Raw genomic sequence first — 24423 nt, forward strand, 5'->3', positions numbered from 1 at the left:
AAAGAAATGTTATTCCAAACTGTCTCATTTCAGCTATACAAACCAGAAAGTTGTTGAAGAAAGGGTGTCAGGGTTACTTGGCTTATGTGATTGATACTGAAAATAAAGATATGACACTTGAAAATGTACCAGTGGTAAGGGAATTCACAGATGTGTTTCCAGAAGAATTACCAGGGTTGCCAGTAGACAGGGAGGTAGATTTTACCATTGAGTTGGTACCAGGAACAACTCCAATTTCTATTGCTCCGTATCGAATGGCACCGACAGAATTGAAAGAGTTGAAGATACAGTTGTAAGATTTACTAGATAAAGGCTTCATTCGACCTAGTATTTCACCGTGGGGTGCACCGGTGTTATTTGTTAAGAAGAAGGATTGTACTATGCGGTTGTGTATTGACTACAGACAGTTAAATAAAGTGACCATCAGAAACAAGTATCCATTGCCACGAATTGATGATCTGTTTGATCAGTTGTAAGGGGGAAAGGTGTTTTCTAAGATTGATTTGAGGTCAGGATATCACCAGTTGAAGGTAAAGGATAGTGATATTTCGAAAACTGCTTTTCGAACTCGATATGGTCATTATGAGTTTTTGGTAATGCCTTTTGGGTTAACCAATGCTCCAGCGGTGTTTATGGATTTAATGAATCGAGTATTTCATCCGTATGTTGATTCTTTTGTTATTGTCTTCATCGATGATATTTTGATATATTCTCGGAGTGTGGATGAACATGAAAAGCATTTAAGAATTGTGGTACAGATGAAACAACTCTTTGGTAAGTTCAGCAAATGTGAGTTTTGGCTTGATAAAGTTGTCTTTTTGGGGCATGTAGTATCTGGGGATCGTATTTATGTTGACCCATCAAAAGTGGAAGCAGTGGTGAAATGGGAAAGGCCTACCAATGTGACAGAAGTTAGAAGTTTTTTGGGATTAGCAAGTTATTACCGGAGGTTCATCCAAGGGTTTTCTAGTATCGCATTGCCATTGACAAAGTTGACCCGGAAAGAAGTAAAGTTTGTGTGGGGTGAGGAATGCCAAAGAAGTTTTGAAGAATTGAAGAAAAAGTTAACGTCAGCCCCAGTGTTAACTATTCCGTGTGGTGGTGAAGGTTTTGTGATTTACACTGATGCTTCACATCAGGGTCTGGGATGTGTTTTGATGCAAAATGGTAAAGTAATTGCATATGCTTTTAGACAATTGAAGAATCATGAATTGAATTATCCTACACATGACTTGGAGTTAGCTGCTATTGTTTTTGCTTTAAAATTGTGGAGGCATTATCTGTATGGTGAACTTTGTGAAATATTTACAGATCATCAGAGTTTGAAGTATTTGTTTACATAGAAGGATTTAAATTTGAGACAGAGGCGTTGGATGGAGTTAATCAAAGATTATGATTGTAATATCCACCATCATCCTGGAAAAGCCAATGTAGTAGCAGATGCCTTGAATAGGAAGTCTTCAGGGAGACTATCTTGTGTACAGTGTGCACGGGTGGCAAATATTATGGAATTGAGACTGATGGGAGTTGAATTGACAGTTACTAACAAAGGAGCATTGTTTGCACATGTTACGGTGAGACCTTTGTTGCTGGATAGAATTAAAGAGCTGCAAATACATGACGTATTCCTGGATAAGAAAAGAAAAGAAGCTCAAGAGGGTATGCAAACTGAATTTATAGTTAGGGATGATGGGATTTTGTATTTTAAAAGTCGAATTTGTGTTCCAAATGATGTTTCCTTGAAGAAAGATATTTTAGATGAAGCCCACAGTTCTATATATGCTATGCATCCGGGGAGTACTAAAATGTACAGGGATTTGAAAGAATACTATTGGTGGAACAATATGAAGCGTGAAATTGCAGAATTTGTAGCAAAGTGTTTGATATGTCAACGAGTTAAAGCTGAACATCAGAAACCAGCAGGGTTGTTGCACCCGTTACCAGTTCCACAGTGGAAATGGGAGCATGTAACCATGGATTTTGTGACGGGACTTCCAAGATCAAAACGAGGACATGACTCTATTTGGGTGATAGTTGATCGATTGACGAAATCAGCTCACTTTCTGGCAGTGAAAACACTTATTCTACAAAGGAATATGCTCGTTTGTATGTTGATGTGATCATATGTTTGCATGGGGCTCCAGTTTCTATTGTTTTGTGACAGGGATCCGAAGTTCACTTCGAGATTTTGGTATAGTTTGCATGAAGCCATGAAAACTTCTCTGAAGTTCAGTATAGCTTTTCACCCGCAGACAGATGGGCAGTCAGAACGAACAATTCAGATTTTGGAAGATATGTTGAGAGCTTGTGCGTTGGACTTCAAAGGTAATTGGGATGATTATTTACCGTTGATTGAATTTGCCTATAATAATAGTTATCAGTCTACTATTGGAATGGCACCGTATGAAGCTTTGTATGGGAGAAAATGTAGAACTCCATTGTGTTGGGATGAGGTGGGGGAAAGAAAGTTATTGGGTCTAGAATTGATTGAACTTACAACAGAAAAAGTGAAAATAATTCAGCAGCGTATGAAAGTGGCACAGGATAGACAGAAAAGTTATGTAGATGTGCGAAAAAGAAGAGATTTGGAATTTGAAGTTGGTGATTTTGTTTTTCTTCGTATTTCTCCTTGGAAAGGTATTATAAGGTTTGGAAAGAAAGGTAAGTTAAGTGCCAGACACATTGGACCTTACAAGATTCTGGAACGAATAGGAGCAGTGGCGTATCGGTTGGAATTACCAAAAGAATTATCAAGATTGCATGATGTTTTCCATGTGTCTATGCTTCGGAAGTATATATCGGATCCATCTCATGTTTTAGTTGCAGAACCGATAAAGTTGAAGGAAGATTTGACTTATGTAGAGGAACCGGTACAGATTTTGGATGGCCGGGAGCAAGTGCTACAGAATAAAACTATATCACTGGTAAAGGTATTGTGGAGGGGTCATACAATTGAAGAATCGACTTGGGAAAGTGAAGAAGTTATGCGAATGTAATATCCTCACTTGTTCGGTATGTTTCATGCATTTTAATTTCGAGGACGAAATTTATTTTAAGAGGGGTAGATTGTCATATCCAGAATTTTATTAACTCTTTAATTACCGAGCTTGTTAATATGTGTTTGAGTTTAAATATTTATATTTAATTGCGTTGGAAAACAAGATAAGAAATTTCATTTTTATAAACAATTAATTTCAAGTATAAAAATTGTTCACCAATGCATGGTATATGGTACCTAGAAGTGTTTGCACATGTTTGTTATATATTTATGTGTATGGTGTCAATTACAAATTTTTGAAGTGGTGGCAGGTAGTGGGAAGGAAAGAAAAAAATATATATATATTAAATGAACAAGGTGTGTATATTGAAGACAATGTGTTATGTCGTGGGTGTGTTTGTGCTAGAAGTTTCTGCTAGTAGCCCATATACATTGAATTATATTAGTTACAAGCTTTAAAGTTGGTAAGGTAAATTGGTGGGCCCAATTGAAAACCATGCCTATGTATATCCTTAAGTAGTGCATAGATAAAAGCTTAATTAAAAAGGTGTACTAGCTGCCAGTGTATATTTATATCCAAGACTACTCACTTAATCACACACACATGGTCATTGTTCAGGTGTACATATATTTCGTGTGGAGGTTTGTTGTGGACCGCTGGAACACCCTACTTATCTATGTGGGTTGATTAAAATAAAAATAAAAAGGAAGCCATTATTTTATTTTTAGGTGTTGCCAGCACAAACCATCAGTGTCTATACACTTAACACGTTGCAAAGAGCCTTTAAGGGGCCTTTTGAACCGAAGCAAGAAGGAGAGTTTTCGCCATAGGAGAACAAAGGAAAAAGGAAGTGTAAGAAGAAAGGAGTATAGAAAGAGAAGGATTTTCCTCTCTAAAGTGTTAGTAAACTCAAAGATAGGTGAGGGGTTGTAGAGTTTAAATTATATATTGAAAGTTTGTTATTTAATCTTTTAGTACTTAATTCAATTAACTGTGGCAGCATAGACACCATCTCTTAATTGTGAAAGGCTGCCTTATGTGAATTGTTATCATGATTATTTTAGTGTAATTGTGAAGTTGGTGAGTAAAGGTTTATTATCGGAATTTTCTATAGTTGATATTATAAGCTGTTCTTGAGGAAATTCTAATTGTTCAATTGTTCTAGTTCAATTGAGTTGTAAATTTCTTTTAAGTTATATATACCATGCTGGGTAGTAAGTATTGTGTGGGAATTTAATCCAAATGGTTAAAATTGGAAATTTCCATTACAATTGTATAGAAAAGTTGAGATTTATAGGAAGGTGACAATAATTATTTATTTCTCTTTACAAATGAATATAACATGGTTATAATATTGTTCAGACAAAGAGACGGAACGGACCACATCGACGGTGCCGAAGGAAAAATAAATAATTGGAAAAGTAATCAAGGTGAGTGTACTTACTGGAAGTTTATACTTGGATGTATTTAATTGAAGTATTGAAACTGTTTATGTGAAATGAAGATGAATATATATAACTTGATTATATTATATAAGGTCCATACTCTGGCCTGGAAGGAGAGTACTATATTAAATAAGGTCCATACTCTGGCCACGAAGGAGAGTACTATATTTAAATAAGGTCCATACTCTGGCCTAGAAAGAGAGTACTATATTATATAAGGTCCATACTCTGGCCTAGAAGGAGTGTACTATATTTTAAAGTATGTAATATGTTAATGAAGTGTAATTGAAGCAATCAGATAATATCTGTTTATATTACTCTGATGTAGTAGTGTTGCATTCACTGGGCTTTAAGCTCACTCCTTCCATATTTATATTTTTCAGGTATCAGTTTGGGTTGCTACTGCCAAGTCTAGAATCTTATGTGTAATGGGGAAAAGAACAATGGAACGTCTTTTGTGTAAAATGTAAATATTGTAGTAGACCTTAATACTGTGACTTGTAGTTACTTGTTTAGTTTTTAGAACTTAAAAGGTGGATTTATAGTTTATGTTTTTATTGTAAACTATTAAACAGGTATATTGATGTAGGATGATGTTATGTTTGAATGAGGTTAATGTAGATGGTTAGATGCATCCCAAGTTGTTCAATTTATTTAAAAATGTAAATTGGGTTGGGATGTGACAACTTTTGTTATCAGAGCCTAGGTTTTCTAGGTTCTGGAGGTCATAAGAGTCTAGACTGGCAGTGGCAGTAAGAAGTGTGTAGTAGAGTCATTGATTTGACTTAATTTTATACTAACAAATATAAGTGGTGATTATGTATCATATATATGTTGTTATATTTGAGATTCATTGCAGATAAAAAGAAATGGAAAGGGAAAGTGGTTATCATAGAACTGAGGGTGAAGCCACTTATGTTCCTGTTGAGGCTGAAGTAGAACAACCTATGCAGGGTGGTATGAGAAGAGAATAGGAGTGCTTAACTGGTATGCAAAAAATGGAAAAGGCTATAATAGACTTTGCAGAACAAAACAAACTATTTATGGCGAGTCAAATGATGATACAAGAAAGGCTAGAAAGACAACAGAAATGGAAGAAAGGCTCTGATTATGAGAGGTTTATCAAGTTAACACCCCCAGAATTTTCAGGTACTACCAAACCAGAAGAAGCAGAGGGGTGGGTAAGAAGAATGGAATCGATATTTGCAGTGATGGGTGCAGCAGAAGACCGGAAGGTGAACTTAGCTACATTTATGTTCAAAAATGAAGCTAGTTATTGGTGGGACACGACAAAACATTTGTTGCTCACTCCAGGAGAGAAAGAGGTGATATTCTGGAATCCATTTGTTAAAGCTTTTTATGAGAAATATTTCCCTCCAATTTACCGAAAAGAGAAGGAACGGGAGTTTATTCTCCGAAAACAAGATAGAATGTCTATGGTTGATTATGAAGTTAAGTTTACAGCTTTATCGAGGTTCGCACCCAAGTTTGTACAGAATGAAGAAGATAAATGTACAAAATTCCAGGATGGTTTAGAGGCGGCTATTAAGTCTAGAGTTTCAGTGTTTGAGGAAACATATTATAACAGACTTGTGAATAAAGCCATGATTGCCGAAAGGGATGTGAAAGAATTGCAAGAAAGAAGGAAACAATACAAAAGAAATAGATCTGAGCCGTCACAGTCAAGAGGAGGTGAAGGAATTGCAGGTTATAAAAGTCAAAGGTCGCGGTATGGAAGGGGAAGGGGTGGTGAATCTCAAGGCCAGACATCAAGTATTGGAAGAGGTCAAGGGCTTTCCGAACAACAATCTGTACAACAAGGTAGTTTTGGAGGACGTGGTACTGGCAGGGGGTGTTTTCAGTGCGGAAGGGAAGGTCACCAGAAGAAGGATTGTCCTATCTTGAAAGCAGAAGAGTGCTATCATTGCCATCAGCCGGGTCATCGGAAGAGAGATTGTCCTATGTTGACAGGAATGACATCAGTGGGCAGTGTTGCTGGTTCTGGTAGAGGTTTTGCATAGGGGAACTCGTCAAGAGGAGGTAAGGGTGTTACAAGTGGTTCGCAAGCCCAGGGAAGAGTGTTTGCTATGACACTTCAGGATGCTCAAGCAACACCAGAAGTGGTGACAGGTACACTTTCTATTTTGGATAGAAATGTTACTGTGCTTATTGATCTTGGCGAAACCCATTCATTTGTTGCATAATCTATTGCTATGCATTTGGGTAGACCACTTTCATTATTAGATAGTAAATTGTTTATTTCTACACCAATGGGAGAAGTGGTAGTGGTTGCAAATGAATACCGGGATTGTGTGTTACAATTGGGAGATAGACAGTTAAAGGTAAATTTGATACCGTTGGGTATACCAGATTTTGATATCATTTTGGGTATGAATTGGCTGTCTGCGTATCATGCTTCAATAGACCGTTTTCGGAAAGAAGTTGTATTTCAGATACCAGGGGAGCCAGAATTTAGATTTACCGGAGAAAGAAATGTTATTCCAAACTGTCTCATTTCAGCTATACAAACCAGAAAGTTGTTGAAGAAAGGGTGTCAGGGTTACTTGGCTTATGTGATTGATACTGAAAATAAAGATATGACACTTGAAAATGTACCAGTGGTAATGGAATTCACAGATGTGTTTCCAGAAGAATTACCAGGGTTGCCAGTAGACAGGGAGGTAGATTTTACCATTGAGTTGGTACCAGGAACAACTCCAATTTCTATTGCTCCGTATCGAATGGCACCGACAGAATTGAAAGAGTTAAAGATACAGTTGTAAGATTTACTAGATAAAGGCTTCATTCGACCTAGTATTTCACCGTGGGGTGCACCGGTGTTATTTGTTAAGAAGAAGGATTGTACTATGCGGTTGTGTATTGACTACAGACAGTTAAATAAAGTGACCATCAGAAACAAGTATCCATTGCCACGAATTGATGATCTGTTTGATCAGTTGTAAGGGGGAAAAGTGTTTTCTAAGATTGATTTGAGGTCAGGATATCACCAGTTGAAGGTAAAGGATAGTGATATTTCGAAAACTGCTTTTCGAACTCGATATGGTCATTATGAGTTTTTGGTAATGCCTTTTGGGTTAACCAATGCTCCAGCGGTGTTTATGGATTTAATGAATCGAGTATTTCATCCGTATGTTGATTCTTTTGTTATTGTCTTCATCGATGATATTTTGATATATTCTCGGAGTGTGGATGAACATGAAAAGCATTTAAGAATTGTGGTACAGATGAAACAACTCTTTGGTAAGTTCAGCAAATGTGAGTTTTGGCTTGATAAAGTTGTCTTTTTGGGGCATGTAGTATCTGGGGATGGTATTTATGTTGACCCATCAAAAGTGGAAGCAGTGGTGAAATGGGAAAGGCCTACCAATGTGACAGAAGTTAGAAGTTTTTTGGGATTAGCAGGTTATTACCGGAGGTTCATCCAAGGGTTTTCTAGTATCGCATTGCCATTGACAAAGTTGACCCGGAAAGAAGTAAAGTTTGTGTGGGGTGAGGAATGCCAAAGAAGTTTTGAAGAATTGAAGAAAAAGTTAACGTCAGCCCCAGTGTTAACTATTCCGTGTGGTATTGAAGGTTTTGTGATTTTCACTGATGCTTCACATCAGGGTCTGGGATGTGTTTTGATGCAAAATGGTAAAGTAATTGCATATGCTTCTAGACAATTGAAGAATCATGAATTGAATTATCCTACACATGACTTGGAGTTAGCTGCTATTGTTTTTGCTTTAAAATTGTGGAGGCATTATCTGTATGGTGAACTTTGTGAAATATTTACAGATCATCAGAGTTTGAAGTATTTGTTTACACAGAAGGATTTAAATTTGAGACAGAGGCGTTGGATGGAGTTAATCAAAGATTATGATTGTAATATCCACCATCATCCTGGAAAAGCCAATGTAGTAGCAGATGCCTTGAGTAGGAAGTCTTCAGGGAGACTATCTTGTGTACAGTGTGCACGGGTGGCAAATATTATGGAATTGAGACTGATGGGAGTTGAATTGACAGTTACTAACAAAGGAGCATTGTTTGCACATGTTACGGTGAGACCTTTGTTGCTGGATAGAATTAAAGAGCTGCAAATACATGACGTATTCCTGGATAAGAAAAGAAAAGAAGCTCAAGAGGGTATGCAAACTGAATTTATAGTTAGGGATGATGGGATTTGGTATTTTAAAAGTCGAATTTGTGTTCCAAATGATGTTTCCTTAAAGAAAGATATTTTAGATGAAGCCCACAGTTCTATATATGCTATGCATCCGGGGAGTACTAAAATGTACAGGGATTTGAAAGAATACTATTGGTGGAACAATATGAAGCGTGAAATTGCAGAATTTGTAGCAAAGTGTTTGATATGTCAACGAGTGAAAGCTGAACATCAGAAACCAGCAGGGGTTGTTGCACCCGTTACCAGTTCCACAGTGGAAATGGGAGCATGTAACCATGGATTTTGTGACGGGACTTCCAAGATCAAAACGAGGACATGACTCTATTTGGGTGATAGTTGATCGATTGACGAAATCAGCTCACTTTCTGGCAGTGAAAACACTTATCCTATAAAGGAATATGCTCGTTTGTATGTTGATGTGATCATATGTTTGCATGGGGCTCCAGTTTCTATTGTTTGTGACAGGGATCCGAAGTTCACTTCGAGATTTTGGTATAGTTTGCATGAAGCCATGAAAACTTCTCTGAAGTTCAGTATAGCTTTTCACCCGCAGACAGATGGGCAGTCAGAACGAACAATTCAGATTTTGGAAGATATGTTGAGAGCTTGTGCGTTGGACTTCAAAGGTAATTGGGATGATTATTTACCGTTGATTGAATTTGCCTATAATAATAGTTATCAGTCTACTATTGGAATGGCACCGTATGAAGCTTTGTATGGGAGAAAATGTAGAACTCCATTGTGTTGGGATGAGGTGGGGGAAAGAAAGTTATTGGGTCCAGAATTGATTGAACTTACAACAGAAAAAGTGAAAATAATTCAGCAGCGTATAAAAGTGGCACAGGATAGACAGAAAAGTTATGTAGATGTGCGAAAAAGAAGAGATTTGGAATTTGAAGTTGGTGATTTTGGTTTTCTTCGTATTTCTCCTTGGAAAGGTATTATGAGGTTTGGAAAGAAAGGTAAGTTAAGTCCCAGACACATTGGACCTTACAAGATTCTGGAACGAATAGGAGCAGTGGCGTATCGGTTGGAATTACCAAAAGAATTATCAAGATTGCATGATGTTTTCCATGTGTCTATGCTTCGGAAGTATATATCGGATCCATCTCATGTTTTAGTTGCAGAACCGATAAAGTTGAAGGAAGATTTGACTTATGTAGAGGAACCGGTACAGATTTTGGATGGCCGGGAGCAAGTGCTACAGAATAAAACTATATCACTGGTAAAGGTATTGTGGAGGGGTCATACAATTGAAGAATCGACTTGGGAAAGTGAAGAAGTTATGCGAATGTAATATCCTCACTTGTTCGGTATGTTTCATGCATTTTAATTTCGAGGACGAAATTTATTTTAAGAGGGGTAGATTGTCATATCCAGAATTTTATTAACTCTTTAATTACTGAGCTTGTTAATATGTGTTTGAGTTTAAATATTTATATTTAATTGCGTTGGAAAACAAGATAAGAAATTTCATTTTTATAAACAATTAATTTCAAGTATAAAAATTGTTCACCAATGCATGGTATATGGTACCTAGAAGTGTTTGCACATGTTTGTTATATATTTATGTGTATGGTGTCAATTACAAATTTTTGAAGTGGTGGCAGGTAGTGGGAAGGAAAGAAAAAAATATATATATATTAAATGAACAAGGTGTGTATATTGAAGTCAATGTGTTATGTCATGGGTGTGTTTGTGCTAGAAGTTTCTGCTAGTAGCCCATATACATTGAATTATATTAGTTACAAGCTTTAAAGTTGGTAAGGTAAATTGGTGGGCCCAATTGAAAACCATGCCTATGTATATCCTTAAGTAGTGCATAGATAAAAGCTTAATTAAAAAGGTGTACTAGCTGCCAGTGTATATTTATATCCAAGACTACTCACTTAATCACACACACATGGTCATTGTTCAGGTGTACATATATTTCGTGTGGAGGTTTGTTGTGGACCGCTGGAACACCCTACTTATCTATGTGGGTTGATTAAAATAAAAATAAAAAGGAAGCCATTATTTTATTTTTAGGTGTTGCCAGCACAAACCATCAGTGTCTATACACTTAACACGTTGCAAAGAGCCTTTAAGGGGCCTTTTGAACCGAAGCAAGAAGGAGAGTTTTCGCCATAGAAGAACAAAGGAAAAAGGAAGTGTAAGAAGAAAGGATTATAGAAAGAGAAGGATTTTCCTCTCTAAAGTGTTAGTAAACTCAAAGATAGGTGAGGGGTTGTAGAGTTTAAATTATATATGGAAAGTTTGTTATTTAATCTTTTACTACTTAATTCAATTAACTGTGGCAGCATAGACACCATCTCTTAATTGTGAAAGGCTGCCTTATGTGAATTGTTATCATGATTATTTTAGTGTAATTGTGAAGTTGGTGAGTAAAGGTTTATTATCGGAATTTTCTATAGTTGATATTATAAGCTGTTCTTGAGGAAATTCTAATTGTTCAATTGTTCTAGTTCAATTGAGTTGTAAATTTCTTTTAAGTTATATATACCATGCTGGGTAGTAAGTATTGTGTGGGAATTTAATCCAAATGGTTAAAATTGGAAATTTCCATTACAATTGTATAGAAAAGTTGAGATTTATAGGAAGGTGACAATAATTATTTATTTCTCTTTAGAAATGAATATAATATGGTTATAATATTATTCAGGCAAAGAGACGGAACGGACCACATCGACGGTGCCGAAGGAAAAATAAATAATTGGAAAAGTAATCAAGGTGAGTGTACTTACTGGAAGTTTATACTTGGATGTATTTAATTGAAGTATTGAAACTGTTTATGTGAAATGAAGATGAATATATATAACTTGATTATATTATATAAGGTCCATACTCTGGCCTGGAAGGAGAGTACTATAGTAAATAAGGTCCATACTCTGGCCACGAAGGAGAGTACTATATTTAAATAAGGTCCATACTCTGGCCTAGAAAGAGGGTACTATATTATATAAGGTCCATACTCTGGCCTAGAAGGAGAGTACTATATTTTAAAGTATGTAATATGTTAATGAAGTGTAATTGAAGCAATCAGATAATATCTGTTTATATTACTCTGATGTAGTAGTGTTGCATTCACTGGGCTTTAAGCTCACTCCTTCCATATTTATATTTTTCAGGTATCAGTTTGGGTTGCTACTGCCAAGTCTAGAATCTTATATGTAAATGGGGAAAAGAACAATGGAACGACTTTTGTGTAAAATGTAAATATTGTAGTAGACCTTAATACTGTGACTTGTAGTTACTTGTTTAGTTTTTAGAACTTAAAAGGTGGATTTATAGTTTATGTTTTTATTGTAAACTATTAAACAGGTATATTGATGTAGGATGATGTTATGTTTGAATGAGGTTAATGCAGATGGTTAGATGCATCCCAAGTTGTTCAATTTATTTAAAAATGTAAATTGGGTTGGGATGTGACAACTTTTGGTATCAGAGCCTAGGTTTTCTAGGTTCGGGAGGTCATAAGAGTCTAGACTGGCAGTGGCAGTAAGAAGTGTGTAGTAGAGTCATTTATTTGACTTAATTTTATACTAACAAATATAAGTGGTGATTATGTATCATATATATGTTGTTATATTTGAGATTCATTGCAGATAAAAAGAAATGGAAAGGGAAAATGGTTATCATAGAACTGAGGGTGAAGCCACTTATGTTCCTGTTGAGGCTGAAGTAGAACAACCTATGCAGGGTGGTATGAGAAGAGAACAGGAGTGCTTAACTGGTATGCAAAAAATGGAAAAGGCTATAATAGACTTGGCAGAACAAAACAAACTATTTATGGCGAGTCAAATGATGGTACAAGAAAGGCTGGAAAGACAACAGAAATAGAATAAAGGTTCTGATTATGAGAGGTTTATCAAGTTAACACCCCCAAAATTTTCAGGTACTACCAAACCAGAAGAAGCAGAGGGGTGGGTAAGAAGAATGGAATCGATATTTGCAGTGATGGGTGTAGCAGAAGACCGGAAGGTAAACTTAGCTACATTTATGTTCAAAAATGAAGCTAGTTATTGGTGGGACACGACAAAACATTTGTTGCTCACTCCAGGAGAGAAAGAGGTGATATTCTGGAATCCATTTGTTAAAGCTTTTTATGAGAAATATTTCCCTCCAATTTACCGAAAAGAGAAGGAACGGTAGTTTATTCTCCTAAAACAAGATAGAATGTCTATGGTTGATTATGAAGTTAAGTTTACAGCTTTATCGAGGTTCGCACCCAAGTTTGTACAGAATGAAGAAGATAAATGTACAAAATTCCAGGATGGTTTAGAGGCGGCTATTAAGTCTAGAGTTTCAGTGTTTGAGGAAACATATTATAACAGACTTGTGAATAAAGCCATGATTGCCGAAAGGGATGTGAAAGAATTGCAAGAAAGAAGGAAACAATACAAAAGAAATAGATCTGAGCCGTCACAGTCAAGAGGAGGTGAAGGAATTGCAAGTCATAAAAGTCAAAGGTCGCGGTATGGAAGGGGAAGGGGTGGTGAATCTCAAGGCCAGACATCAAGTATTGGAAGAGGTCAAGGGCTTTCCGAACAACAATCTGTACAACAAGGTAGTTTTGGAGGACGTGGTACTGGCAGGGGGTGTTTTCAGTGCGGAAGGGAAGGTCACCAGAAGAAGGATTGTCCTATCTTGAAAGCAGAAGAGTGCTATCATTGCCATCAGCCGGGTCATCGGAAGAGAGATTGTCCTATGTTGACAGGAATGACATCAGTGGGCAGTGTTGCTGGTTCTGGTAGAGGTTTTGCACAGGGGAACTCGTCAAGAGGAGGTAAGGGTGTTACAAGTGGTTCGCAAGCCCAGGGAAGAGTGTTTGCTATGACACTTCAGGATGCTCAAGCAACACCAGAAGTGGTGACAGGTACACTTTCTATTTTGGATAGAAATGTTACTGTGCTTATTGATCTTGGCGAAACCCATTCATTTGTTGCATAATCTATTGCTATGCATTTGGGTAGACCACTTTCATCATTAGATAGTAAATTGTTTATTTCTACACCAATGGGAGAAGTGGTAGTGGTTGCAAATGAATACCGGGATTGTGTGTTACAATTGGGAGATAGACAGTTAAAGGTAAATTTGATACCGTTGGGTATACCAGATTTTGATATCATTTTGGGTATGAATTGGCTGTCTGCGTATCATGCTTCAATAGACCGTTTTCGGAAAGAAGTTGTATTTCAGATACCAGGGGAGCCAGAATTTAGATTTACCGGAGAAAGAAATGTTATTCCAAACTGTCTCATTTCAGCTATACAAACCAGAAAGTTGTTGAAGAAAGGGTGTCAGGGTTACTTGGCTTATGTGATTGATACTGAAAATAAAGATATGACACTTGAAAATGTACCAGTGGTAAGGGAATTCACAGATGTGTTTCCAGAAGAATTACCAGGGTTGCCAGTAGACAGGGAGGTAGATTTTACCATTGAGTTGGTACCAGGAACAACTCCAATTTCTATTGCTCCGTATCGAATGGCACCGACAGAATTGAAAGAGTTGAAGATACAGTTGTAAGATTTACTAGATAAAGGCTTCATTCGACCTAGTATTTCACCGTGGGGTGCACCGGTGTTATTTGTTAAGAAGAAGGATTGTACTATGCGGTTGTGTATTGACTACAGACAGTTAAATAAAGTGACCATCAGAAACAAGTATCCATTGCCACGAATTGATGATCTGTTTGATCAGTTGTAAGGGGGAAAGGTGTTTTCTAAGATTGATTTGAGGTCAGGATATCACCAGTTGAAGGTAAAGGATAGTGATATTTCGAAAACTGCTTTTCGAACTCGATATGGTCATTATGAGTTTTTGGTAATGCCTTTTGGGTTAACCAATGCTCCAGCGGTGTTTATGGATTTAATGAATCGAGTATTTCATCCGTATGTTGATTCTTTTGTTATTGTCTTCATCGATGATATTTTGATATATTCTCGGAGTGTGGATGAACATGAAAAACATTTAAGAATTGTGGTACAGATGAAACAACTCTTTGGTAAGTTCAGCAAATGTGAGTTTTGGCTTGATAAAGTTGTCTTTTTGGGGCATGTCGTATCTGGGGATGGTATTTATGTTGACCCATCAAAAGTGGAAGCAGTGGTGAAATGGGAAAGGCCTACCAATGTGACAGAAGTTAGAAGTTTTTTGGGATTAGCAAGTTATTACCGGAGGTTCATCCAAGGGTTTTCTAGTATCGCATTGCCATTGACAAAGTTGACCCGGAAAGAAGTAAAGTTTGTGTGGGGTGAGGAATGCCAAAGAAGTTTTGAAGAATTGAAGAAAAAGTTAACGTCAGCCCCAGTGTTAACTATTCCGTGTGGTGGTGAAGGTTTTGTGATTTACACTGATGCTTCACATCAGGGTCTGGGATGTGTTTTGATGCAAAATGGTAAAGTAATTGCATATGCTTCTAGACAATTGAAGAATCATGAATTGAATTATCCTACACATGACTTGGAGTTAGCTGCTATTGTTTTTGCTTTAAAATTGTGGAGGCATTATCTGTATGGTGAACTTTGTGAAATATTTACAGATCATCAGAGTTTGAAGTATTTGTTTACACAGAAGGATTTAAATTTGAGACAGAGGCGTTGGATGGAGTTAATCAAAGATTATGATTGTAATATCCACCATCATCCTGGAAAAGCCAATGTAGTAGCAGATGCCTTGAGTAGGAAGTCTTCAGGGAGACTATCTTGTGTACAGTGTGCACGGGTGGCAAATATTATGGAATTGAGACTGATGGGAGTTGAATTGACAGTTACTAACAAAGGAGCATTGTTTGCACATGTTACGGTGAGACCTTTGTTGCTGGATAGAATTAAAGAGCTGCAAATACATGACGTATTCCTGGATAAGAAAAGAAAAGAAGCTCAAGAGGGTATGCAAACTGAATTTATAGTTAGGGATGATGGGATTTGGTATTTTAAAAGTCGAATTTGTGTTCCAAATGATGTTTCCTTAAAGAAAGATATTTTAGATGAAGCCCACAGTTCTATATATGCTATGCATCCGGGGAGTACTAAAATGTACAGGGATTTGAAAGAATACTATTAGTGGAACAATATGAAGCGTGAAATTGCAGAATTTGTAGCAAAGTGTTTGATATGTCAACGAGTGAAAGCTGAACATCAGAAACCAGCAGGGTTGTTGCACCCGTTACCAGTTCCACAGTGGAAATGGGAGCATGTAACCATGGATTTTGTGACGGGACTTCCAAGATCAAAACGAGGACATGACTCTATTTGGGTGATAGTTGATCGATTGACGAAATCAGCTCACTTTCTGGCAGTGAAAACACTTATTCTACAAAGGAATATGCTCGTTTGTATGTTGATGTGATCATATGTTTGCATGGGGCTCCAGTTTCTATTGTTTGTGACAGGGATCCGAAGTTCACTTCGAGATTTTGGTATAGTTTGCATGAAGCCATGAAAACTTCTCTGAAGTTCAGTATAGCTTTTCACCCGCAGACAGATGGGCAGTCAGAACGAACAATTCAGATTTTGGAAGATATGTTGAGAGCTTGTGCGTTGGACTTCAAAGGTAATTGGGATGATTATTTACCGTTGATTGAATTTGCCTATAATAATAGTTATCAGTCTACTATTGGAATGGCACCGTATGAAGCTTTGTATGGGAGAAAATGTAGAACTCCATTGTGTTGGGATGAGGTGGGGGAAAGAAAGTTATTGGGTCCAGAATTGATTGAACTTACAACAGAAAAAGTGAAAATAATTCAGCAGCGTATGAAAGTGGCACAGGATAGACAGAAAAGTTATGTAGATGTGCGAAAAAGAAGAGATTTGGAATTTGAAGTTGGTGATTTTGTTTTTCTTCGTATTTCTCCTTGGAAAGGTATTATGAGGTTTGGAAAGAAAGGTAAGTTAAGTCCCAGACGCATTGGACCTTACAAGTTTCTGGAACGAATAGGAGCAGTGGCGTATCGGTTGGAATTACCAAAAGAATTATCAAGATTGCATGATGTTTTCCATGTGTCTATGCTTCGGAAGTATATATCGGATCCATCTCATGTTTTAGTTGCAGAACCGATAAAGTTGAAGGAAGATTTGACTTATGTAGAGGAACCGGTACAGATTTTGGATGGCCGGGAGCAAGTGCTACAGAATAAAACTATATCACTGGTAAAGGTATTGTGGAGGGGTCATACAATTGAAGAATCGACTTGGGAAAGTGAAGAAGTTATGCGAATGTAATATCCTCACTTGTTCGGTATGTTTCATGCATTTTAATTTCGAGGACGAAATTTATTTTAAGAGGGGTAGATTGTCATATCCAGAATTTTATTAACTCTTTAATTACCGAGCTTGTTAATATGTGTTTGAGTTTAAATATTTATATTTAATTGCGTTGGAAAACAAGATAAGAAATTTCATTTTTATAAACAATTAATTTCAAGTATAAAAATTGTTCACCAATGCATGGTATATGGTACCTAGAAGTGTTTGCACATGTTTGTTATATATTTATGTGTATGGTGTCAATTACAAATTTTTGAAGTGGTGGCAGGTAGTGGGAAGGAAAGAAAAAAATATATATATATTAAATGAACAAGGTGTGTATATTGAAGTCAATGTGTTATGTCGTGGGTGTGTTTGTGCTAGAAGTTTCTGCTAGTAGCCCATATACATTGAATTATATTAGTTACAAGCTTTAAAGTTGGTAAGGTAAATTGGTGGGCCCAATTGAAAACCATGCCTATGTATATCCTTAAGTAGTGCATAGATAAAAGCTTAATTAAAAAGGTGTACTAGCTGCCAGTGTATATTTATATCCAAGACTACTCACTTAATCACACACACATGGTCATTGTTCAGGTGTACATATATTTCGTGTGGAGGTTTGTTGTGGACCGCTGGAACACCCTACTTATCTATGTGGGTTGATTAAAATAAAAATAAAAAGGAAGCCATTATTTTATTTTTAGGTGTTGCCAGCACAAACCATCAGTGTCTATACACTTAACACGTTGCAAAGAGCCTTTAAGGGGCCTTTTGAACCGAAGCAAGAAGGAGAGTTTTCGCCATAGAAGAACAAAGGAAAAAGGAAGTGTAAGAAGAAAGGAGTATAGAAAGAGAAGGATTTTCCTCTCTAAAGTGTTAGTAAACTCAAAGATAGGTGAGGGGTTGTAGAGTTTAAATTATATATTGAAAGTTTGTTATTTAATCTTTTAGTACTTAATTCAATTAACTGTGGCAGCGTAGACACCATCTCTTAATTGTGAAAGGCTGCCTTATGTGAATTGTTATCATGATTATTTTAGTGTAATTGTGAAGTTGGTGAGTAAAGGTTTATTATCGGAATTTTCTATAGTTGATATTATAAGCTGTTCTTGAGGAAATTCTAATTGTTCAATTGTTCTAGTTCAATTGAGTTGTAAATTTCTTTTAAGTTATATATACCATGCTGGGTAGTAAGTATTGTGTGGGAATTTAATCCAAATGGTTAAAATTGGAAATTTCCATTACAATTGTATAGAAAAGTTGAGATTTATAGGAAGGTGACAATAATTATTTATTTCTCTTTAGAAATGAATATAACATGGTTATAATATTGTTCAGGCAACGAGACGGAACGGACCACATCGACGATGCCGAAGGAAAAATAAATAATTGGAAAAGTAATCAAGGTGAGTGTACTTACTGGAAGTTTATACTTGGATGTATTTAATTGAAGTATTGAAACTGTTTATGTGAAATGAAGATGAATATATATAACTTGATTATATTATATAAGGTCCATACTCTGGCCTGGAAGGAGAGTACTATATTAAATAAGGTCCATACTCTGGCCACGAAGGAGAGTACTATATTTAAATAAGGTCCATACTCTGGCCTAGAAAGAGGGTACTATATTATATAAGGTCCATACTCTGGCCTAGAAGGAGAGTACTATATTTTAAAGTATGTAATATGTTAATGAAGTGTAATTGAAGCAATCAGATAATATCTGTTTATATTACTCTGATGTAGTAGTGTTGCATTCACTGGGCTTTAAGCTCACTCCTTCCATATTTATATTTTTCAGGTATCAGTTTGGGTTGCTACTGCCAAGTCTAGAATCTTATATGTAAATGGGGAAAAGAACAATGGAATGTCTTTTGTGTAAAATGTAAATATTGTAGTAGACCTTAATACTGTGACTTGTAGTTACTTGTTTAGTTTTTAGAACTTAAAAGGTGGATTTATAGTTTATGTTTTTATTGTAAACTATTAAACAGGTATATTGATGTAGGATGATGTTATGTTTGAAAGAGGTTAATGCAGATGGTTAGATGCATCCCAAGTTGTTCAATTTATTTAAAAATGTAAATTGGGTTGGGATGTGACAACTTTTGGTATCAGAGCCTAGGTTTTCTAGGTTCTGGAGGTCATAAGAGTCTAGACTGGCAGTGGCAGTAAGAAGTGTGTAGTAGAGTCATTTATTTGACTTAATTTTATACTAACAAATATAAGTGGTGATTATGTATCATATATATGTTGTTATATTTGAGATTCATTGCAGATAAAAAGAAATGGAAAGGGAAAATGGTTATCATAGAACTGAGGGTGAAGCCACTTATGTTCCTGTTGAGGCTGAAGTAGAACAACCTATGCAGGGTGGTATGAGAAGAGAACAGGAGTGCTTAACTGGTATGCAAAAAATGGAAAAGGCTATAATAGACTTGGCAGAACAAAACAAACTATTTATGGCGAGTCAAATGATGATACAAGAAAGGCTGGAAAGACAACAGAAATAGAATAAAGGTTCTGATTATGAGAGGTTTATCAAGTTAACACCCCCAGAATTTTCAGGTACTACCAAACCAGAAGAAGCAGAGGGGTGGGTAAGAAGAATGGAATCGATATTTGCAGTGATGGGTGCAGCAGAAGACCGGAAGGTAAACTTAGCTACATTTATGTTCAAAAATGAAGCTAGTTATTGGTGGGACACGACAAAACATTTGTTGCTCACTCCAGGAGAGAAAGAGGTGATATTCTGGAATCCATTTGTTAAAGCTTTTTATGAGAAATATTTCCCTCCAATTTACCGAAAAGAGAAGGAACGGGAGTTTATTCTCCTAAAACAAGATAGAATGTCTATGGTTGATTATGAAGTTAAGTTTACAGCTTTATCGAGGTTCGCACCCAAGTTTGTACAGAATGAAGAAGATAAATGTACAAAATTCCAGGATGGTTTAGAGGCGGCTATTAAGTCTAGAGTTTCAGTGTTTGAGGAAACATATTATAACAGACTTGTGAATAAAGCCATGATTGCCGAAAGGGATGTGAAAGAATTGCAAGAAAGAAGGAAACAATACAAAAGAAATAGATCTGAGCCGTCATAGTCAAGAGGAGGTGAAGGAATTGCAAGTCAGAAAAGTCAAAGGTCGCGGTATGGAAGGGGAAGGGGTGGTGAATCTCAAGGCCAGACATCAAGTATTGGAAGAGGTCAAGGGCTTTCCGAACAATAATCTGTACAACAAGGTAGTTTTGGAGGACGTGGTACTGGCGGGGGGTGTTTTCAGTGCGGAAGGGAAGGTCACCAGAAGAAGGATTGTCCTATCTTGAAAGCAGAAGAGTGCTATCATTGCCATCAGCCGGGTCATCGGAAGAGAGATTGTCCTATGTTGACAGGAATGACATCAGTGGGCAGTGTTGCTGGTTCTGGTAGAGGTTTTGCACAGGGGAACTCGTCAAGAGGAGGTAAGGGTGTTACAAGTGGTTCGCAAGCCCAGGGAAGAGTGTTTGCTAGACACTTCAGGATGCTCAAGCAACACCAGAAGTGGTGACAGGTACACTTTCTATTTTGGATAGAAATGTTACTGTGCTTATTGATCTTGGCGAAACCCATTCATTTGTTGCATCATCTATTGCTATGCATTTGGGTAGACCACTTTCATCATTAGATAGTAAATTGTTTATTTCTACACCAATGGGAGAAGTGGTAGTGGTTGCAAATGAATACCGGGATTGTGTGTTACAATTGGGAGATAGACAGTTAAAGGTAAATTTGATACCGTTGGGTATACCAGATTTTGATATCATTTTGGGTATGAATTGGCTGTCTGCGTATCATGCTTCAATAGACCGTTTTCGGAAAGAAGTTGTATTTCAGATACCAGGGGAGCCAGAATTTAGATTTACCGGAGAAAGAAATGTTATTCCAAACTGTCTCATTTCAGCTATACAAACCATAAAGTTGTTGAAGAAAGGGTGTCAGGGTTACTTGGCTTATGTGATTGATACTGAAAATAAAGATATGACACTTGAAAATGTACCAGTGGTAAGGGAATTCACAGATGTGTTTCCAGAAGAATTACCAGGGTTGCCAGTAGACAGGGAGGTAGATTTTACCATTGAGTTGGTACCAGGAACAACTCCAATTTCTATTGCTCCGTATCGAATGGCACCGACAGAATTGAAAGAGTTGAAGATACAGTTGTAAGATTTACTAGATAAAGGCTTCATTCGACCTAGTATTTCACCGTGGGGTGCACCGGTGTTATTTGTTAAGAAGAAGGATTGTACTATGCGGTTGTGTATTGACTACAGACAGTTAAATAAAGTGACCATCAGAAACAAGTATCCATTGCCACGAATTGATGATCTGTTTGATCAGTTGTAAGGGGGAAAGGTGTTTTCTAAGATTGATTTGAGGTCAGGATATCACCAGTTGAAGGTAAAGAATAGTGATATTTCGAAAACTGCTTTTCGAACTCGATATGGTCATTATGAGTTTTTGGTAATGCCTTTTGGGTTAACCAATGCTCCAGCGGTGTTTATGGATTTAATGAATCGAGTATTTCATCCGTATGTTGATTCTTTTGTTATTGTCTTCATCGATGATATTTTGATATATTCTCGGAGTGTGGATGAACATGAAAAGCATTTAAGAATTGTGGTACAGATGAAACAACTCTTTGGTAAGTTCAGCAAATGTGAGTTTTGGCTTGATAAAGTTGTCTTTTTGGGGCATGTAGTATCTGGGGATGGTATTTATGTTGACCCATCAAAAGTTGAAGCAGTGGCGAAATGGGAAATGCCTACCAATATGACAGAAGTTAGAAGTTTTTTGGGATTAGCAGGTTATTACCGGAGGTTCATCCAAGGGTTTTCTAGTATCGCATTGCCATTGACAAAGTTGACCCGGAAAGAAGTAAAGTTTGTGTGGGGTGAGGAATGCCAAAGAAGTTTTGAAGAATTGAAGAAAAAGTTAACGTCAGCCCCAGTGTTAACTATTCCGTGTGGTGGTGAAGGTTTTGTGATTTACACTGATGCTTCACATCAGGGTCTGGGATGTGTTTTGATGCAAAATGGTAAAGTAATTGCATATGCTTCTAGACAATTGAAGAATCATGAATTGAATTATACTACACATGACTTGGAGTTAGCTGCTATTGTTTTTGCTTTAAAATTGTGGAGGCATTATCTGTATGGTGAACTTTGTGAAATATTTACAGATCATCAGAGTTTGAAGTATTTGTTTACACAGAAGGATTTAAATTTGAGACAGAGGCATTGGATGGAGTTAATCAAAGATTATGATTGTAATATCCACCATCATCCTGGAAAAGCCAATGTAGTAGCAGATGCCTTGAGTAGGAAGTCTTCAGGGAAATTATCTTGTGTACAGTGTGCACGGGTGGCAAATATTATGGAATTGAGACTGATGGGAGTTGAATTGACAGTTACTAACAAAGGAGCATTGTTTGCACATGTTACGGTGAGACCTTTGTTGCTGGATAGAATTAAAGAGCTGCAAATACATGACGTATTCCTGGATAAGAAAAGAAAAGAAGCTCAAGAGGGTATGCAAACTGAATTTATAGTTAGGGATGATGGGATTTTGTATTTTAAAAGTCGAATTTGTGTTCCAAATGATGTTTCCTTGAAGAAAGATATTTTAGATGAAGCCCACAGTTCTATATATGCTATGCATCCGGGGAGTACTAAAATGTACAGGGATTTGAAAGAATACTATTGGTGGAACAATATGAAGCGTGAAATTGCAGAATTTGTAGCAAAGTGTTTGATATGTCAACGAGTGAAAGCTGAACATCAGAAACCAGCAGGGTTGTTGCACCCGTTACCAGTTCCACAGTGGAAATGGGAGCATGTAACCATAGATTTTGTGATGGGACTTCCAAGATCAAAACGAGGACATGACTCTATTTGGGTGATAGTTGATCGATTGACGAAATCAGCTCACTTTCTGGCAGTGAAAACACTTATTCTACAAAGGAATATGCTCGTTTGTATGTTGATGTGATCATATGTTTGCATGGGGCTCCAGTTTCTATTGTTTGTGACAGGGATCCGAAGTTCACTTCGAGATTTTGGTATAGTTTGCATGAAGCCATGAAAACTTCTCTGAAGTTCAGTATAGCTTTTCACCCGCAGACAGATGGGCAGTCAGAACGAACAATTCAGATTTTGGAAGATATGTTGAGAGCTTGTGCGTTGAACTTCAAAGGTAATTGGGATGATTATTTACCGTTGATTGAATTTGCCTATAATAATAGTTATCAGTCTACTATTGGAATGGCACCGTATGAAGCTTTGTATGGGAGAAAATGTAGAACTCCATTGTGTTGGGATGAGGTGGGGGAAAGAAAGTTATTGGGTCCAGAATTGATTGAACTTACAACAGAAAAAGTGAAAATAATTCAGCAGCGTATGAAAGTGGCACAGGATAGACAGAAAAGTTATGTAGATGTGCGAAAAAGAAGAGATTTGGAATTTGAAGTTGGTGATTTTGTTTTTCTTCGTATTTCTCCTTGGAAAGGTATTATGAGGTTTGGAAAGAAAGGTAAGTTAAGTCCCAGACGCATTGGACCTTACAAGTTTCTGGAACGAATAGGAGTAGTGGCGTATCGGTTGGAATTACCAAAAGAATTATCAAGATTGCATGATGTTTTCCATGTGTCTATGCTTCGGAAGTATATATCGGATCCATCTCATGTTTTAGTTGCAGAACCGATAAAGTTGAAGGAAGATTTGACTTATGTAGAGGAACCGGTACAGATTTTGGATGGCCGGGAGCAAGTGCTACAAAATAAAACTATATCACTGGTAAAGGTATTGTGGAGGGGTCATACAATTGAAGAATCGACTTGGGAAAGTGAAGAAGTTATGCGAATGTAATATCCTCACTTGTTCGGTATGTTTCATGCATTTTAATTTCGAGGACGAAATTTATTTTAAGAGGGGTAGATTGTCATATCCAGAATTTTATTAACTCTTTAATTACCGAGCTTGTTAATATGTGTTTGAGTTTAAATATTTATATTTAATTGCGTTGGAAAACAAGATAAGAAATTTCATTTTTATAAACAATTAATTTCAAGTATAAAAATTGTTCACCAATGCATGGTATATGGTACCTAGAAGTGTTTGCACATGTTTGTTATATATTTATGTGTATGGTGTCAATTACAAATTTTTGAAGTGGTGGCAGGTAGTGGGAAGGAAAGAAAAAAATATATATATATTAAATGAACAAGGTGTGTATATTGAAGTCAATGTGTTATGTCGTGGGTGTGTTTGTGCTAGAAGTTTCTGCTAGTAGCCCATATACATTGAATTATATTAGTTACAAGCTTTAAAGTTGGTAAGGTAAATTGGTGGGCCCAATTGAAAACCATGCCTATGTATATCCTTAAGTAGTGCATAGATAAAAGCTTAATTAAAAAGGTGTACTAGCTGCCAGTGTATATTTATATCCAAGACTACTCACTTAATCACACACACATGGTCATTGTTCAGGTGTACATATATTT

At 36.8% G+C, this 24423-nt stretch overlaps 3 protein-coding genes across 3 annotated transcripts; all 3 read left to right on the top strand.

Moving 5' to 3' along the window:
- The first annotated feature begins 5442 nt into the window (after positions 1 to 5442).
- On the top strand, positions 5443 to 6465 carry LOC132276082 (uncharacterized). Its single transcript, XM_059777337.1, has one exon. It carries the CDS (start codon positions 5443 to 5445, stop codon positions 6463 to 6465), a length of 1023 nt encoding a protein of 340 aa, XP_059633320.1.
- A 6341-nt stretch (positions 6466 to 12806) lies between these two features.
- On the top strand, positions 12807 to 13580 carry LOC132276088 (uncharacterized). The gene has a single exon (XM_059777346.1). It carries the CDS (start codon positions 12807 to 12809, stop codon positions 13578 to 13580), a length of 774 nt encoding a protein of 257 aa, XP_059633329.1.
- Positions 13581 to 19176: 5596 nt separating this feature from the next.
- On the top strand, positions 19177 to 19989 carry LOC132276099 (uncharacterized). The gene is made up of 2 exons (XM_059777364.1): positions 19177 to 19294; positions 19457 to 19989. The coding sequence occupies exons 1-2, from the start codon at positions 19177 to 19179 to the stop codon at positions 19987 to 19989; spliced, it is 651 nt and encodes a 216-aa protein (XP_059633347.1).
- Positions 19990 to 24423: the final 4434 nt, after the last annotated feature.

Source organism: Cornus florida, unplaced genomic scaffold (assembly GCF_030987335.1).
Source record: "Cornus florida cultivar Cherokee Brave unplaced genomic scaffold, ASM3098733v1 CherokeeBrave_3.0.0_Hap2_Chr10, whole genome shotgun sequence".
Lineage (NCBI taxonomy): Eukaryota > Viridiplantae > Streptophyta > Magnoliopsida > Cornales > Cornaceae > Cornus > Cornus florida.